This window comes from Geotrypetes seraphini, chromosome 5 (genome assembly GCF_902459505.1).
Source record: "Geotrypetes seraphini chromosome 5, aGeoSer1.1, whole genome shotgun sequence".
NCBI lineage: Eukaryota > Metazoa > Chordata > Amphibia > Gymnophiona > Dermophiidae > Geotrypetes > Geotrypetes seraphini.
The window spans coordinates 159,553,817-159,573,732 of record NC_047088.1 but is presented as its reverse complement, the minus strand read 5'-3'; the positions used below and the strand labels follow the sequence as shown (position 1 = coordinate 159,573,732).

The 19,916-nt window shown below is 45.7% G+C and overlaps 1 protein-coding gene across 1 annotated transcript in view; it reads right to left on the bottom strand.

Annotated features, from left to right (window-relative positions):
• The window catches only part of FAM207A (family with sequence similarity 207 member A), a 247,385-nt gene that overhangs the window by 196,151 nt on the left and 31,318 nt on the right, over positions 1-19,916 (bottom strand). Inside the window, exon 2 of the mRNA XM_033946314.1 lies at positions 18,337-18,445. Coding sequence (XP_033802205.1) covers positions 18,337-18,445 — 109 coding nt within the window. The remainder of the gene's footprint in view (positions 1-18,336; positions 18,446-19,916) is intronic.

Genomic DNA, 19,916 nt, shown 5'->3' with positions numbered 1-19,916 from the left:
TCTCTTCTTTCCTATGGTCTTCATTATCAAAAATGATCTTTGTAAAACAGAGTTGAAAACACTGCAGAGTTCTGGTACTCTGCAGCACTACAGATTAACATTTAATGCAGCAGCTAGTCCAGAATGGGGAGAGTGGAGGAGAGAAGCTCATGGGAAATAAGAGTGAAGATACAGGTACCTTTATTTCACCATTGTCAGGGGTCTGCTCAAGCAGGAAGACTGTTCATTGCCACCTATTAAGCATCAATGACATTTTCAGGAAGGAGAAAGGAAATCTTTTAACCTCTCTAACTACTGTGCCACACATTTAGCTTACTCAGACAGCCCAAGAGGAAAATATTTGTCATCTATTCTTTGCCAACTGTACATGTAAATGTGTCCCCAGAGAAGAACAGATGAAACCAATATTGCTTCCTACCAAAGCAGAGCAACAAGGTTAAAATTAGGAGCTTGTATTTCACTAAATTAAAATTTGCCTTTAAAACTTTTGTTAATCTTACAATTGGTATTTCAGTTTTACAGCTTATGAAGCCATCTACAAGTAAGCTACTTAGTACACAAATTACAGCAAGCACCAAAATGCTGTTCCTACTTTATGTTGAATTTCTCCATATACCACGCACCAAGATGGTCAGATAGGACGAAGGAGCTTATCGCTTTCATGTGCTGAACAGCTTGTCCCTGCTCACCTAAGCCATGTGATAATTCAGCTATCATTTTGAGCCATTAAATGCAAAAGGAAAAAAAAACCCAAACAACCTCCTACAGATTTAGGATTTTATTTTAAAACCAAGAATGTATTGTATATGATAATTCATGAACAAAAGCTGAAACACTGGAGGTCACAAGAGTTGTAAATCCTTCACACAAAATCTGAGGCTACAGAATGTTTTTCTGATCTTCAGCTTTAGTGTGTGAAGTCAAAAACAAAACCAGTGGTCTCTGTAGGTTAAAAAAGCAGTACTATATAGTGGAACCCTGGTTTACGAGCATAATTCGTTCCAGAAGCATGCTCGTAAACCAAAATACTCGTATATCAAAGTGAGTTTCCCCATAGAAAATAATGGAAACTCGCTTTGATACATTTCCCCCCCTCCCCCACCGAGGCCAGCGGCGCTGCTCCTCCCCCCCCCCGCTCGCAAAGGCCCCCCCCCCCACGTGAACTGGCACCCCCTGCCTGAACAACTTGAACTTACCCCCCCCACCCCGGTCTGGCACCGGCACGCAGCCCACAGGACGTACTGAGATCTTCCTGCCTCTGCCGGGCCTTGAGCATGCATCTGCCCCTCCATGGTCTGGTATCTCCTTTCCTTTCCTCCCATGGACTTGGCATCTCTTGTTCCTTTTCCTTCTCAATCCTTCTGTGTCAGCATGCCCCAGAACCTCCTTTTTCTTCTTATTGCATCCACCATGTGTCCAGCATCTCCCACCTGTCTTTCTACTCACATCATGTCTGTTTTTTCCCTTCACCCTACAACCTCCATGTCCAGCATCTTCCTGTGTTCCTTTTTTTCTTCCTTATCTGATTTAGCAGCTTTCTTCCCTTTCCTGAGCCAGCCAACCCACCATCTTCCCACATCCCATTGCAGTACGTCCCTTCTTTTCCCCAACTTAACAGGCTTGAATGGTATAGAAGTCCCTCAGAGTGTTCCAGTGCTGCTGCGAGACTAGAGGCGATACTTAGCTGCCATCAGCCCTGCCTTCGGCTGAGCCGGTAATGCTAAACTGGACGGTAAAACCAAAGAGATGCTGCGGGACTTTTCCACTTGCCTGCATCGCTCTAAGTTCTGCCGCTCTCGATTCTTTCCCCTCTGAAGTGACTTCCTGTTTTTGTGGGGCGGGATCGAGAGCGGCAGAACTTAGAGTGATGCAGGCAAGTGGAAAAGTCCCGCGGCGTCTCTTTGCTTTAACCGTCCAGTTTAGCATTACCGGCGCAGCCGAAGGCAGAGCTAAGAGAGTTGCCTGGATCGCGGGACCCCTTGCCATCCCCTAATGCTGGCCCCGAGAATAGAGAGGGCGATTCCAGACCTCTCGGGCCCCCTTGACCATTTCGGCACTGTAGGGAGGGAAGGAGGGAGGCAGGCTTTAGTGTGGGAGGGGAAGCGATCACCGGTCCCTTGTCCCCGCGCACAGCTTCGGGACGCTGTCCCTGAAAACGGGATATTTCGGCATCCCGAAACAGTGGGTCAGGACAACGGGACGGTCGGTCCCATAATGGGACAGTCCCGTTGAAAACGGGACGTATGGTCACCTTAGACATGATTGAAACCTTCAAGATACTGAGGGGAATAGACTTAGTAGATAAAGACAGGTTGTTCACCCTCTCCAAGGTAGGGAGAGCGAGAGGGCACTCTCTAAAAGTTAAAAGGGGATAGATTCCATACAAACGTAAGGAAGTTCTTTTTCACCCAGAGAGTGGTGGAAAACTGGAACGCTCTTCCGGAGGCTGTCATAGGGGAAAACACCCTCCAGGGATTCAAGACAAAGTTAGACAAGTTCCTGTGGAACTAGAATGTACGCAGGTAGGGCTGGTCTCGGTTAGGGCACTGGTCTTTGACCTGGGGACCACCGCGGGAGTGGACCACTGGCCTGACCCAGCAGCAGCAATTCTTATGTTCTTATGAGTAGATATTAATCACATGTTTACTCTTTCCAAAAATATTAGGACTATGGGACATGCGATGAAACTACTTCATCCAACATGTAATTAAACTATGGAATTCGTTAACAGGGTTTAAAAAAAGGCTTGAATAATTTTCTAAAAGAGAAGTCCATAAACCATTATTAAGACGGCTTGGGGAAATCCACTGCTTATATTCCTAGGATAAGCAACATAAAATCTGCTTCTCTCCTTGGGATCTTGCCAGGTACTTGTGACCTGAGTTGGCCATAGTTGGAAACAGGATACTGGACTTGCTGTACTCGAACAGACTGAAGGTCCATCAACTCTTATGTTCTCTTAAGTTTGTTGGCCTCTATTGTGAATATGGAGCTAATTTGGACTTGCTGTAAAAAAAAAAAAAAAAAGTGCAAAGTCTTAGCAAGACTTTCCTATACATCAGTAAAACTTCTACTTTAATGTATTTTACACTGTAAGGTTTAGATAGCAGAATGTGAAATTGACGGCACTAAGCAGTGGTCCATCACCTGTGATGGATGCAGTCTCCACTGAGCCACCTTCAGTATTGCTCTTCCATTGTATTATAAAGGAGTCCTCAGAAAAGGGGATCAGAGTTTATCAGCATTGTTGCCCTCTCCATCACAGATTGCAGCAGGAAATCTACATTTCAGCCCGACGAAGAAAACCAAGTATGTTTGTTATCCATTTAGTTACTGAAAAGTAAAGTAGTTTTATATACTTTGCGAAAGCTTGTTTAATATCTTGATAGCAGAGTCATTTCTTTTTGCTAGCCTGTTCCATCTGCAATGTTATGTTAGCTGGAGCAAACCTCCCCTCTAGTGGGCCAAACATGTATCAGCTTCCATGAGCTTTAGCAAAACTAAACTAACTACAACAGAAGACGGGGAGGATTCTTTTCTTTTGCAACTGGAGACAAAGTCCAAGCTCACATTCTATTGCACATGCACCTTCTTCCACCCAATTAAAACAAAGGCAGATTGTTGGGTGAATCCCGTTCTTACCAGGTCTGACTTTGCTTTGTTTAGTCATATTCAATGACCTGCCACTGGAAAAGGTAAAGTTTATAAATCAAAAATGTTTTGTTACCAGATGTCAGTTCCCAGTACAGTTCCTTATGTCTCTGGACAAGTTAACCCTCCATTGCCCCAGGTATAAAACAAAATACTATTATGCATAAATGCATGTTTATCTCATGCATTTATGAATTCTGTCCTTTTTATCCCCCTTCACCACCTCTCCCAAAAGTGCATTCCAGGTAATTACCAATCGCTTCATAAAAAAAAAGTTTACAGAACAGCAAATTAAGCACACCACTACTACCTAGGTATGTTACATTTCCTCTTGACCGTGTGGATGACAGTGTTCTATATACAGAAGCGAAACTAAGAGACCCGTTACAGAATGAAGGCGTAAGGTATTTTATTTATTTATTTTGTTTTATGTCCCGTCCTACCCAGAGCGCGTTACAATATAACATACATAATTAAACAAATGAAAAATACAGACAATATATAATACATAGTAATTAAACAGATATGATATAGACAATTTGTGTGATACAGAATATAAATTAAAGATATGGATTTCTTATACCATGCTTCTGTGCTATAACCAAGGCAGTTTACATATATTATATATAGGTATTTAGATTCTGAGTCCATGAGGGACAGAGAAAGTACCTGCATCCATTTATAAAATCACCCCTTTAATCTAATCTTTGGTTTATATACCAGGTCATCTCCCAGTGGAGCTCGACTCGGTTCACTTATAATTAAGACTAGAGTACATAGCAGAAAACATAGGAGAAGGAAGAACTACTTAAAAACTAAAGTATATAAGAAAAGCATAAGAAAAAAAACTATAACATTATCATTTCTTTGAGGCTGTAGTTAAACCATTTAAAAACTGCGAGAACAAAGTTTTCAGGAATTGACGAAATAATTGCAGTTGGCCTAAAAGCCTAATGGAGTCAGGAAGTTCATTCCAGATCTCTACAAACTTGAAAACAAAAGATTCGACTAAGCTTCCCAGCAAATTTAATTTCCTTAAAGGAAGGGAAGGCTAACATATCTTTGTGTGTTTCTCAAATGGCAAAGTCTAAAGGTATTAAACATAAGGGGACAAAAGGATCAAATATTCCATAGAGAAGCTTGAAGATTATGCATGCGCATTTAAACTGGATCCTAAAGCGAACTGGAAGCCAGTGAAGCTTTATCAACAAAGGGGAAACATGATCATACAGTGTTCCTAACTACACACAGTCATCTTATAAATATATATTTAGTTGTCAAATTGTTTGTTTTTAATACCCTTGCTGGACCCCTCCTGCCCATTTAACTATCGCCCTGTCTCCCTTCTTCTGTTCCTATCCAAGATACTCAAGCGTGCTATTTTCACCGTCACTGCCTGGACTTCCTTTCAACTCGACAGATTCTCGATCCGCTACAATCTGGTTTTCGCCCCCAACACTGCACAGAGACTGCCCTCACTAAGGTCTGCAGTGACTTGTTCATGGCCAGATCTAAGGGCCTTTACTCTATCCTTACCCTTCTTGGCCTGTCTGCTGCCTTTGATACTGTAAATCACAACTTATTCCTTGATATTCTGTCCTCTCCTGGTTTGCCTCCTACCTTTCCCAATGTACCTTTAGTGTATGTATTGGTGGGTCCTCTTCTTCAGCTACTCCGCTAGCGGTTGGTATACCCCATGGTTCTGTCTTAGGACCTCTTCTCTCTCTACACCTCTTCCCTCGGTGCCCTGATCTCCTCCCATGGCTTCCAGTATCATCTTTATGCTGATGGCTCCCAGCTCTACCTCTCTACACCTGAAATTTCACTTAAATCCAAGAAAAAGGCTCTGCTTGTTTGGCTGACATTGTTGCCTGGATGTCCTGCCATCATCTGAAACTAAATATGTCCAAGACTGAGCTGCTTCTCTTTCCTCCTCCTTTCTCCATCTCTGTAAATAATACTGTCATTGTTCCAGTCGCCTCTGCTTGCAACCTTGGAGTCATCTTCGATTCTCAGTGCAGTTGTCAAGAATTGTTTCTGAAAACTCAATGATCAAATCCTTAGCCAACATTCTTGATCCTCAGTCTCTTAACATTTTAATTCATTCTCTCATAAATTTCCAAACTTGACTATTGCAATTCCTTATATAAAGGTATCTGCCAAAAAGACATCCGACACTAACAATTAATTCAAAACACTGCCATAAAAATTAACAAATAAGAAAAAATTTTACCACGTTACCCCTCTGCTAAAAAGTGTACACTGGTTACCAATCCACTATCGTATTATATATAAAATTGCTTTAATCTCCTTTAAATCTATGAATACCAAGGAACCTGATTTTATTCATAAGTTTCTTATTCCTCATGATCCTCCGAGAACTTTAAGATCTGCATTAGTACTCGTAGGGCTTCTTCAATAGCAACTATAGCCCCTACGTATGGAATTCATTACCATCACATTTAAGGTCTGAGCAAAATTTAGATAAGTTTAAGGGCAACCTTAAAAGCTTCTTATTTAAAGATGTATTTGATTGCTAAATGATCTCTGGATCCATCCCTGCCAAATTCTGTATTACTTATATTCAATATGGATACGATTCCTCCCATTTCCCTGTTTTTAACCTTAATTGTACTATTTTCTTTTAAATTTGTACTTCTCCCTACTATCCTATTGTTTTCATGTAAGTAATGTTGTGTCACTAATAAGTGTGTTAATTGTTCCCCATTTTAATTTTTTAATTGTTAAACGTTTAGAATTTATGATTGGCGTTTTATCAAATTTTAATAAACTTGAAACCTCTAATTTTCTTTTTATATCCAACTTGCTGCTAATACCTGTCGCTTCTATCTCTTCAATATCACCAAAATTCACCCCTTCCTCTCGTAACCTCACGCTTAGATTACTGCAATCTACTCTTAACTGGTATCCTTCAGTGTCACCTCTGCCCCTTGCAATTTGCGCAAAACTCTGCTGCACGACTCATCTTCTACCAACCTTGCTACGCTCATGTCACCCCTCTCCTTAAGTCACTTCACTGGCTCCCTATCTGCCATCGCATACAGTTCAAGATCTTATTGTTGACCTACAAGTGTGATCATTCTGTTGCCCCTCAATCTCTCTCCTCACTTCTCTCTCCTTATACACTTCCCAGAGAACTCGGTTCCTCAGATAAGTCACTCTTAGCGTTACCCTTCTCCTCTACTGCCAATTCCAGACTTCGTTCCTCTCATCTGTGCCTGGAATAAATTACCCAAGTTTGTCCATCAAGCCCCTTCCCTTGTTTAAAAACAGACTGAAAACCCACCTTTTTGATATAGCTTTCAATCCTTAACCCTACTCCTCTGCCCTTCAACCCAGCCAGCTGATTAACCTTTCCCCTTAACTGTATCCATGACATCTTGTTTGTCTGTCTTGCCTGTTTAGATTGTAAGCTCTTTCGAGCAGGGACTGTTTTCTTACTCTTTGCGACTCTATACAGCGCTGTGTGCGTCTGGTAGCGCTATAGAAATAATTAAATAGTAGTAATAGCAATACCTGAGGAAATGGAAGGTTAAGTGACTTGCCCAAGATCACAAGAATTCTTAGACTGCTGTTCTAGCTATTAAGCTACCCCTTCACTCCCAAATGTAAAAGGTAAAATGTACTTCTCTGTTAAAAAAAAAAAAAAAAAAAGTTACATAGTCATGAAGGCTCCCTAGGAGGATCCAAAATACTGACTCTGGTTAATTCCTCTTTAACAAAAAACAAACAAAAAAACCCCCAAACAAACCTGGAGGCATAGTTTCATGAAAAGATGAACTTAACAGAATATCCAGCTGGCCTTTCCTATCTTTATACCTACAGAGGGTAGGAATAAATGGTAATTTCTCTCAATGGAGAGTAAACAGTGGAGTGCCGCAGGATCTGTACTGGGACCAGTGTTATTTAACTTATTAATAAATGATCTGGAAATTGGAATGACAATTGAGGTGATTAAATTTACAGATGTTACTAAACTGTTCAAAGTTGTTAAAATGCATGCAGATTTTGAAACTGAAGGAACACCTTAGGAAACTGGTAGACTGGGCATTCAAGTGGCAAATGAGATTTAATGTGGACAAATAAAGTGATGCACATGGGAAGAATAAGCCGAATCACAGTTACCAAATGCTAATGTCTACCTTGGGGGTTAGCGCCCCAGAAAAAGATCTGGGCACCACAGTAGACAATACGATGAAACTTCCGCCCCAAAAAAGCAAACAAGATGCTAAGAATTATTAAAAAAGGGATGTTAACAAGACTAAGAATATTATAATGCCTCTATTGCTCTTTTATTCTTTTGTAAACCGCATAGAACTTCACGGTACTGCAGTATATAAACTGTTATTATTATTATGATACGACTTCACCTGGAGTATTGCATTCAATTTTGGTCTCCTCGTCTCAAGATACAGCGGCACCAGAATAGGTTCAAAGAAGAGCAACCAAGATGATAAAGGGGATGGAACTGCTCTCGTATGAAGAAAGACTAAAAAGGTTAGGGCTCTTTCATCTTGGAAGAGAGATGGCTGAGGGGAGATGTGATTGAAGTCTACAAAATCCTGAGTGGAATAGAACAGGTAAAAAGTGGATCGATTTTTCACTCTGTCAAAAATTACAAAGACTAGGGGACACTCCGTGAAGTTACAGGGAAATACTTTTAAAACCAATAGGAGAAAATAATTTTTAACTTGGAGAATAATTAAGCTCTGGAATGTGTTTGCCAGAGGTTGTGGTAAGAGCAGATAGTGTAGCTGGTTTTAAGAAAGGTTTGGACAATTTCCTTGAGGAGAAGTCCATAGTCTTATTGAAAAAGACAGGGGAAGCCACTGCTTGCTCTGGATCAGTAGCATGGAACATTGCTACTCTCTGGGTTTTGGTCAGTTACTAGTGACCTGGATTGGCCACTGTGAGGCTGGGCTACTGGGCTTGATGGACATTGGTCTTTACCCAGTAAGGCTATTCTTATGAATACTCCCTCTCTAAAGGGATGATCTTTATAAAGTGCTTTCAGTTTGGGGCCAAGTTTACATTCAATAAAATAAATGTTTATCATTAGGCCTCATTTGTATTGTTACAATGATTTTAATGAGGGCAATTTAATAGCATACAACTGTCTGTTGTGGAATGTGTTTACATTACATTAGTGATTTCTATTCCGCCAATACCTTGTTTACATGAATACACGCAAAAGCAAAAACTTATTTGCAATCAAATGTGTTGCAATCTAGGAAAAATAGGCATACTTTTCCTAACATCGTTGCATGATTAATATAGCACTACTTATAGATTTTTTTTTTTAATTAAAATAAAACATTACATTCATAATAAAAGAGAACATAGCAGATTATTAAAATAACAGAATGAAAGAAAGACGGTATAAGTATACTGGGGTATGCTGGGGTTACCATCCTGTAATGACCATCCTGTAATGACCAATGTTTATATATCCCCTCATTTTTATAAATTTTATTATTGTAAGCCACTTAGAAATCTGATAAACGGGATATTAAAACTTCCTTAGAGCCCGAGGGAGCAGATGCAATTTGCTTATAGCAGGGGTGCCCAAAAGGTCGATCACGATTGACCAGATTTCAAAGGCAACGAGAGTCGATGGGCTCCGCAAGATTCGCATTGCCTTTGCATTCTGTTCTCCCTGCTTCCCCGATGCCAGGCCAGGTGCATACAAGCGCCGGGCCCACAGCCTTCCTCCCCCCACCCCCCGAAGTCAATTCCTCTTCGAAGTCAGAATTGACGTCGGGGTGGAGGGGAGGCTGTGGGCTCGGCGCTTGTATGCACCTGGCCTGGTGTCAGGGAAGCAGGGAGAAAGAAAGAAAAGAAAGGGAAAGGGGTATTTGTCTATTTTTGTATAGTTGTTACTGAGGTGACATTGCATATTTTAAAGCCATCTGCCTTGACCTCTTTGAAAAAAACCTCAAATATAAATGATAATTAACATTTTCTCTGCGTACAATGTGCTTTGTGTTTTTAAAAAATTTTATTGTTGGTAGATCATTTTGACTTGGTCATTTTAAAAGTAGCTTGCAAGCCAAGAAAGTGTGGGCACCCCTGGCTTATAGTACAAAGCACAGCTGCCTTATAATCAGCCACAGCCTTTACGTAAGCCTCCCGCTTATCAGAAGCAGGACATTTCCTCCAACTATGCTCCATTTTGCAAAAGTGTTGCTTTGCCTTTTTTAGGTCCTCTGAGTACCAAGGACTACACTTTCCCTGGGTACTCTGGACAGCCTGAAAAGGCACTAAATCATCTCATGTAGATTCTAAAGTGGAATGCCAAGAATCTACTACATCAATCTGCAATTTAGGTATCCATAATTTTTTAAGTCTGCCAGTTCATATTGTGGGTGCCTCATTTTCATGTATCTGGGCAAGTACTGTTTTATGTTCACACAAGGAACAATTGTCATAGAGACAAACATATGATCAGTCCAAGGTAGTCCTACCACAATTGGTTCTAGCAAGATATTAAATGAATGATTTTCTTGTACAAAAATCAAATCCAATATAATAATAATAATAATAAATTTATTTCTTATATACTGCTATACCGTGAAGTTCGAAGCCACCCACATGAGTTGGCTCAGTCACAAGCCGAGATCAACCCAAGCTGGACATCACCAAATCAAAATCAGTCTCAGTGACCCCCCAAACTCACCCTTTCGTAATGTACATTAAAATCACCTAGCAGAATAGTGTCCTTACCAATCACAGGACATATCATTAAGGCTTCAACCAAAAAAAAAAAAGAAAAATCATCATATAAAACTTTTGGTGGACAGTAAACAGCAATAGTTTATGTTCATGTATACTTTTACAGTTTTACAATATTAAAAGTGTCTCATATACATGAAAGCAAATTTTCAGCCTAATCTGTGGAACTTTATACAGATATTCATCTACATTAAATGCCGATAGCAGTGATAAGCAGCTGTTATCCTTAAGACTGGCACAAACAGTTGGTATATTCTTATGGATAAGTATGTAAAATGGTGTGCATTATGTTCAGCAGTAGCACTTGCATAGCACAGCTACTTACCGTAACAGGTGTTATCTAGGGACAGCAGGCAGATATTCTCGACATGTGGGTGACGTCATCCACGGAGCCCCGACGCGGACAGCTTTTCAAGCAAACTTGATTGAAGATCTCAAGTTTGCTAGCACTGCACCGCGCATGTGCGTGCCTTCCCGCACAGCTAGAGGGCGCGTCCCCTCAACGTGGTCTTCAGTTCAGATAGCTAGCAAAGAAGCCAACCCGGGGAGGTGGGGGGGGGGGGGTTGCGAGAATATCTGCCTGCTGTCCCTGGATAATACCTGTTAAGGTAAGTAACTGTGCTTTATCCCAGGACAAGCAGGCAGCATATTCTCGACATGCGGGTGACCTCCAAGCTAACAAGAAAGGGACGGTGGGAGAGTTGGCAAATTAGGAAAACAGATTACACAAAACCGACTGGCCGAACCAGCCTTCACGCCTGGAAAAGGCATCCAGACAGTAATGAGAGGTGAAAGTATGAACCAAGTGGCGGCCTTTTAGATCTCAATAGGCGTAGACCTGAGGAAAGCAACAGACGCCGCCATCGCTCTGACCTTATGCCCCGTGACCCGACCCTGCAGCTGGAGACCAACCGGAGCGTAGCAAAAAGAAATACAAGCAGCCAACCAGTTGGACAAGGTGAGCTTGAAAACAAGACGGACCAACCGATTAGGATCAAAAGAAAGGAAAAGTTGAGGAGCCGTCCGATGAGACTGGGTGCGTTGGAGGTAAAAAGCCAATGCCTTCTTACAGTCAAGGGTGTGAAGCGCCACCTATCCAGGATGAGAATGGGGTTTCGGAAAAAACACCGGAAGAAAAATGGACTGGTTGAGGTGGAAATCCAAAACCACCTTGGGCAAGAACTTCGGATGAATACGAAGGACCACCTTGTCATGATGAAAAACAGTAAAAGGCGGATCCGCAACCAGAGCTTGCAGTTCGCTGACTCTGTGAGCAGACATAAGAGCAACAAGTAATACTATCTTCCAAGTGAGGAACTGCAGGTGAACCTTATCCATGGGCTCAAACGGAGGTTTCATCAATTGAGCCAGAATCGCATTAAGATCCCAAACCACTGGGGGAGGCTTGAGAGGAGGATGAACATTAAAAAGGCCCTTCATGAATCGAGAAACCACTGGATGGACGGAGAGCAATTTCCCATCAATTGGCTGATGAAAGGCAGCAATCGCACTAAGGTGGACTCGAATAGAAGTCGATTTGAGACCAGACTGAGACAAGTGAAGCAAATAATCCAGCACGAAGGGCAAGGCGGCAGACAGCAGCTCCAGGTCACGCGAAGCACACCACGCAGCAAACCTAGCCCATTTCTGGGAGTAGCATTGTCGAGTAGAACTTTTGCGAGAAGCCTCAACAACATCCCAGACCGACTGAGAAAACCCAAAGGAGGGAGTTAGGTGCACAGGAATCATGCCGGTAAGTGCAGAGACTGAAGATTGGGGTGCAGCAGCGAACCCTGACCCTGAGACAGCAGCGAAGGAAACACAGGCAAAAGCAGTGGCTCCTGGACACTGAGCTGAAGGAGAAGGGAGAACCACGGCTGCCGGGGCCAACGAGGGGCTATCAGAATCATGTCAGCATAGAAACATAGAAAGGTGACGGCAGAAAAGGGCTACAGCCCATCAAGTCTGCCCACTCTACTGACCCACCCCATTAAGTCTGAGTGCTGCTCGACCCACGTAGGGATCCCACGTGGATGTCCCATTTATTCTTAAAGTCGAGCACGCTTGTGGCCTTGATTATCTGCACCGGAAGTTTGTTCCAGTGATCTACCACTCTTTCTGTGAAGAAATACTTCCTGATGTCACCACTAAATTTCCCTCCTCTGAGTTTGAGCAGGTGCCCCCTTGTGACTGAGGGTCCCTTGGGAAGGAATATATCATTTTCCACCTCGACACGACCTGTGACGTACTTAAAAGTCTCAATCATGTCACCCCTTTCCCTGCACTCCTCTAGAGAGTAGAGCTGCAATTTGCCCAGTCTTTCCGCGTATGAGAGACCCTCGCATGAGCCGACTTGAGCTGCACGAGGGTCCGCAGAATCAGAGGAAAAGGAGGGAACACATAGAAGAACCGGCCCGTCCAATCCAGAAGGAAAGCATCCGCCTCGAGACGGTCTGGGGAGTAAATCCTGGAACAGAAGAGAGGCAACTTGTGATTGAGGGGCGAGGCGAAAAGATCTACTTGCGCCGTCCCCCAGCGAGCAAACATCTGACGCAGAATCGAGGCATGAAGTGACCATTTGTGCAGCTGGAGAAGACGACTCAGCCTGTCCGCAAGGCAGTTGTGCTCTCCATGGATGTAGACCGCTCGAAGGAAGATGTTGTGACGTATCGCCCACTCCCAGAGCCGAAGAGTCTCCCAACATAATACATCATCACCTGGTTGTCCGTACGCACCAGGACCACTTGATCCCGAAGCAAATGCCGAAAAACAACCAGGGAATTGTAAATGGCCCGAAGCTCCAGCAGATTGATGTGGCAGCGACGGTCGGCACTCGCCCAGAGACCCTGGGTTCGGAGGCCGTCGAAGTGAGCCCCCAAGGCATACGTGGAGGAGTCCATCGTCAGGACACTCCGCGGCAGTGGCGTGAGAAAAAGAAAACCTCTCAAAAGATTTGAAGAGAGCATCCACCAAAGGAGCGAACGCCTCAAGGAGGGAGTCACCGCAATGTGTTGAGAGGCGGGATCCCGGTCCTGCCTCCACTAGGACGCCAGAGTCCACTGAGGTATTCGGAGATGAAGTCTGGCAAAAGGAGTCACATGAACTGTGGAGGCCATGTGATCCAACAGTATCATCATCTGCTTGGCGGAGACCGTGGACTGAAGGGAGACCTGCCGGCACAGGTGGATGAGGGCAGCCTGCCGAGGCTGAGGCAGAAACGAGCGGAGGCGAACCGTGTCCAGCACCACCCCAATGAACTGCAGAGATTGAGAGAGGCATAACTGCAACTTGGGAAAGTTGACCTCGAAAACCAGGTGCTGAAGGAAGATAATAGTCCGTTGGGTCGCTGAGATAACTCACCTCTGCGACGGTGCTTTGATAAGCCAATCGTCGAGGTACGGGAACACCTGAAGGCCCTGGGACCACAGGGCCGCTGCCGCCACCACCACGAGACATTTGGTAAAGACTCGGGGGGACGAAGCGAGCCCGAACAGGAGGACCCAATACTGCAGGTGAAAGTCCCCCACCTGAAAGCGAAGGAACCTGTGAAAAGCCGAGTGGATCGGGATGCGAGTATAGGCCTCCTTGAGGTCCAGCAGGGTGTACAATGTGGGGAGTGTGAGCATACGGAACCTCTCCTTGACCAGGAATTTGTTCAGCTCCCGGAGATCCAGAAAAGGGCGCAGATGCCGGTCTTTTTGGGGACAAAAAAGTACCGGAAGTAGAACCCAGAGCCCCGTTGACCCAAGGGGACCTCCTCCACCGCCCAGAGGCGAAGAAGAGTGTGAGCCTCCCGGAGAAGGAGGTGGAGTTGCGCTCTGCTTGAAGGATACCCACTTGGGGCGCGGTCCGGAGGCGGTGTCCGGAAGGGCAGGGAATACCCCTCTCTGATGACGGAGAGGGGTATTCCAATTGTCTGTAGTCAGCACCTCCCAGCGGGGATAAAAGGCCCAGAGACGACCCCCTATAGGTAGAGGAGAATGCTCTAGGATGAAGGGGGCCGGCCCGCTCCAACCCAGACAGTCAAAAGGACGGCGCAGGCTTAGCCACCGTAGAACCTGAGGTTTTTGAGGGGCCCGCTGCTGCAGCTGACGCCAAGGAGGTGGTCTCGAAAACGCCGGCGACGATTTCTGGGGATAGCGCCGAGGAGGCAATTTGTAGGATTTAGGAAGAGAGGGCTATGCCTTGGGTCGGACCAAGGAGGCAAAGGAGCGCTCATGTTCGGAGAGGCGTTTAGTGGCCGCCTCGATAGTCAAAGAGTTTGTTGCCCAAGCAGGGGAGATTCGCCAGCCGATCCTGCAGATTCGGGTCCATATCGACTATGTGGAGTCAAGCCAGGCGGCACATGGCTATCGTAAAGGCGGAGACCCTGGAGGACAGTTCAAAGGCATCATATGTCGCCTGAAACATATAAAGCCTAATTTGCGACAGCGTATCCAGGAGCCGGCGAAACTCCGCCTGGCGAAGGACCGGCAACTCATCCATGAAAGAGGGCAGAGTCTTAATGCACTTCTTAAGATAGGAGGTGAACGTAAAATTGTAGTTCAGGATCCTGTTCGCCATCATTGAGTTCTGATATAGGCGCCTGCCAAACTTATCCATAGTCCGGCCCTCGCGGCACGGCGGAACAGCCGCGTAGACACGGGAAGGGTTGGACTTTTTTAGGGTAGATTCCACCACCAGAGACTGGTGGGAGAGTTAAGCTTTTTCAAACCCTTTGCAGGAGACGGTCCGGTACCGGAATTCCATTTTGGACGGAATGGCCGGGATAGCATAAGGAGTCTCTAAATTCCGGAAGAAAGTCCTGCTGTAAAACCAGATTCAAAGGGAGATGAAGTGATTCCTTTGGTGGATAAGGAAGTTCCATCTCCTCCAAATATTCCCGGGTGTACCTGGAATCAGATTGGAGATCCAATTGCAGCGCCTTGCCTATGTCCACCACAAACCTGGTGAAGGAGGACGGCCTGCCACAGAAGGGCGCTCCAGGGGGGGAAGCCGAGCAAGACTTCGGGGCAGCCGAAAACGAGGGGGAATCCTCCCTCGAATACTGTGCTGGCACATCAGTGTCCACAAGCACGGACGTCGAGGAGGCCCCACTGAAGGAACGAGGGGGGGTTGACGACAGCTTGCACTTAGCAACCCTGGTAGGTGAGGACCCGGGGGTCCGAGGAATGGAGGTCCGAGGCGCCCGCCCCGGCGAGCCTCGGGAAGAAGAAAACTGCTGACCTGGAAGGGAGACGGGAGTCCTCGATCTCGGGGCCCCACGGTCCGGGGACCGAGACGGCACGGGAGAGCGGAGGAGAGTAGGGTCTGACCCCACGAGGTCTGACGGTTGAATGGACCCTGTAGTGCGAGGGCCCGGTGATCTGCCCCGCTTCAGGGGAAAATCCTGGGGCCGCTTCGCAACCCTCTGCCTCGAGAGAGAAAGACGCCTCGACCGGTGCTTCGCGCGAGGACGGGCGGCGGGAGAAGTACGCCTCGAGGGAAGAGGCGAGGAATCATTCAAGGAGAGGCGTCGAGATCGACGCTGCTTGCCTCGAGGGCCCTCGGCGCGACGCTCAGGCTGGTCCACAATGCCACAAGAGGGCACCCGCTCAAACTCAGGGGCGGAAAATTTCATGGTGACACCAGAAAGTATTTCTTCAGAGAGAGTGGTTGATCGTTGGAACAAGCTTCCAGTGCAGGTAATCAAGGCAGACAGCGTGCCAGACTTTATGAATAAATGTGATACCCATGTGGGATCCCTACGAGGGTCAAGATAAGGAAATTGGGTCATTAGGGCATAGACAGGGGGTGGGTAAGCAGAGTGGGCAGACTTGATGGGCTGTAGCCCTTTTCTGCCGTCATCTTCTATGTTTCTATGTTTCTATGAGGCCGGGGCAAGCTAGGCCAAAGCCGAGGAGATCTGCGTGGTTAGAATAGCCTTAAGCATATCCTCGAACATCGGCATCGAGACTAGAGGGTTCAGACAGACGGACGCTCCTATGCACTCCAACGAGGGCGACCTCGAGGTAGAGTATTCCTGTAAAGTGGAGGCATGCTTGGGAGGAGGTCTCGTTGAGGCCGGCAGGACTACACTCACTGCCTGGCAAGCCAGAGACTCCGAGGATGGCTTCTTCGGTAGCTGAGCTGAACCTGAAAGAGGAAGAGGAGACTTACCCGAAGTCGAGGTCTTCGAAGCCGGAGACCCCAAGTGCTTCGAGGCCGAGGGGGACTTACTAGGGAATGAGGTCTTCATGGCTAACGTCGAGACCGAGGCCGATGTGGGACCCACTTCCATGGCAAAGAGGTCCAGAATTTTGGCCCGACGCCGACGGAGAGCCTGAGGTTGAAGGGTGGCACAACGAGGGCAAGAGTCCATAGGGTGATCAACCCCCAGGCAAAGAATACACCAACGATGCGGGTCTGTGATGGAAATAACCCGACTGCACTGTGTGCACTTCTTGAACCCAGTGAGAGGCTGGGACATAGGGCAGAGAGAACAAGCCGCGGCCACCAAGGATCCGGAGTCCCCGGTTGCAGGTCGATGGAGGAAAAACAAAAAGATAATATTTTTTTTTAATGGGGTAGAAAGAAACACAGCGCACAGCGACTTCCGCTAGGAAAAACAAAAAAACGAAGCTGCGATGCAAGAAAGGCACTTAGGATCGCAGAGAAAAGAGAGGGCTTTCTGGCTCTGCGGAAAACTAAGAACTGAAGACCATGTTGAGGAGACGCGCCCTCTAGCTGAGCGGGAAGGCACGCACATGCGCGGTGCAGTGCTCGAAAACTTGAGATCTTCAATCAAGTTTGCTTGAAAAGTGTCGGGGCTCGGTGGATGATGTCACCCACATGTCGAGAATATGCTACCTGCTTGTCCTGGGATAACATATGCTACTGAACATACTTGTACATGTTATATAGATAAAAGCTGACTATCACTACTATCTGAACAGTTTTCAGCCAATCACAAATCCAACCCAAAACTAAACTGGCAATATAGCAATGTATATAGCCAAATAGACAGTTCTTTAGGAGGGAAAGGAGACAAATTTTGCTATAGGCATTCACAGCTGGTGATAGTTTGTTAAAAAATAAATAAATAAAATAAAATAAATACGAGCAAAACATTCACAAAAATCGGTGCCTTGGAAACCGAGCTTGCCTCGATTTGCATGCGGTGCCCTCACCCTGTGATCTGGCACCCCCCCCCCTCCCCAAACACGCTTCTTATTTCCATCTGGCCACCGGCATGTCCTGTGCATTGGTGCCGGTGCCCAGGGTGGGAACGTATCAAGCAAGTTTCCCTTAGTTCCTTTGGGGAAACTCACTTCGATATACGAGTATTTTGGTTTACGAGCATGCTTCTGGTGTGTGCTTTGTTTAGTGGAACAGTTTCTGCTTAGCTATATATATATATATATATATATATATATATATATATATATATATATATATAGCTCTATATATATAGCTCTATATATATATATATATATAGCTAAGCAGAAACTGTTCCACTAAACAAAGCACACACTAGCTTTACCTTGTTTTACATATATAGCCATCAGTGGCATAGTAAGGGGGGGCCACCCTGGACCCTCTCCGCCCCCCCCTTCCCACGTACTGCTTTAAAATCTTTGCCAGTGTGAATTACTCTAGCCTGCTGTTCGCACAGACCTGGCTCCCTATGAAACAGGGCTAGGAAGTGACAGAGGGAAAGCCAATGCCAGTGCGCACAGCACGCTGGAAAAGCTGCTCGAACTGGCGAAGATGTATGGGGATGGGAAAGGAGGGCGCGAATGTGGTGTGGGAGGGCAGAAAGGAGGGCAAATGGGTGCCACTGCCTCCGATGCCTGCTACCCTCACTATGCTACTGATATCCTTTACTAATTTGTAAAAACAAAATCTCCAAAAGCACATTTCATTCCCCACCCTGATCATAGAGTACTTCACCTTTTTTAGTTGAGATGCTGCTTTTTGTGTCTGTATCCAATTTCTGTATTAAAGCAATGGGATCAATTTTTGTTGTAGAAAAGATGTCTGAAGACAGGAAAGTCCAATCCTATGCCAAAGGGGAAAAAAAAATGAAATTGGGTACAATGTTATTTAGAACCCCTTTTACAAAGCCACAGTAACAAGTCCCTGCACAGCAAATGCAACAGGCCACAGGAATTGAATGGGCTGCATCACATTTACCGTGCCCGAAATACTATTGTGGCTTTGTAAAAGGGGCCCTTAACTTCATATTTCCAAATATATTATTGGACACGGAACTTGCACTAGTAAATACCGACATTCAACTCAGTGTATATTACATATATATAAATCAGAATTTCAAACTTAACTTCTGCAGACTACCTATGGACCCACAATATGAAAAAGGGCCATTCTCATCATTTTGGATGCACTAGTCACTCTTCACTCCCCAAGAGAGTCACAAATCTCGCCACACTTTTAACCTAAGGCTTAGCTTGTTCTTCCACCACCAGACATACCGTATTTTTCGCTCCATAAGTGGGTAGAAATAAGGAAGCATCTTATGGAGTGAATACCCCCCCTGTACCTTAAAAAAATCCTGCCGTCCAGCGCTGTATGGCAGGAGTTTTCAGCGCTCCTGCCCTTCCCTCAGCTGACTCCCAAACTCTAGAGGCTGTGGCAGAGCGGAGCACAAGGCAGGCTCGAGCTTTTCGCGTTCTTGCCTGGTCCTGCTCCGCTCCCTGAAGGGCAGGAGCGCTGAAAGCTCCTGCCATACAGTGCTGGATGGTCCTGCCTGCCTGCCTCGGGGTAGGGGGCCCTGTCTGCCTGCCCTGTGCCCTGTTCCAGCCTGCCACTAGACCTGCTCTATGCCTGTCCCTGCCTACCACTAGACCACCAGAGGGGGGAAAGGGTACAGGGCAGGGCGGTGGGACAGGGAACACAATTTGGTTCAATTTTTTTTTTCTTGGATTTTCCTCTTCTAAATGTAGGTGCGTCTTATGGTTAGATGAACCTAATAGAGCGAACAGTACAGTAATGTTATCACACTGCAAAATCTATGTAACCAACAGATGCATTAAGATTACAAATGGTCCCATAAACGTAGTAACAAGACACACACACGTGTGCACCGTCATGCCATTATTCCTTCCTCCCCCCATACAGACATGCCCCTTTGGGCTCAGATTTGAACAGGCCCATATTTTGCTACTGCACTATGAAACATCATTCAGTTACCCACAAGATGTACCCAATTTCATAGCCCTCTTTCCACAGCCAGGATGCAGAGTAATGTGAAGAACTACTCTGCCCACCATCGGCTACGGGGGAAACACTTACAGAAGGCCCGCCGTCGACCACAGTTTCTGAGAGTATCCAGCCCCTAGGCCTGAACATCCCTGCGCCAACTGAAGAACTGAGGCGCTTTGGCATCGATACTCGTGGCCACCAGGTCCATGAATGGCTGATCCCCAAGTCTGCACAAATCAACTCTTAAGGCTGCGGGACCAAGACACCATTCTCCAGGATCTAGCAAGTGCCGACTGAGAAAGTCCGCC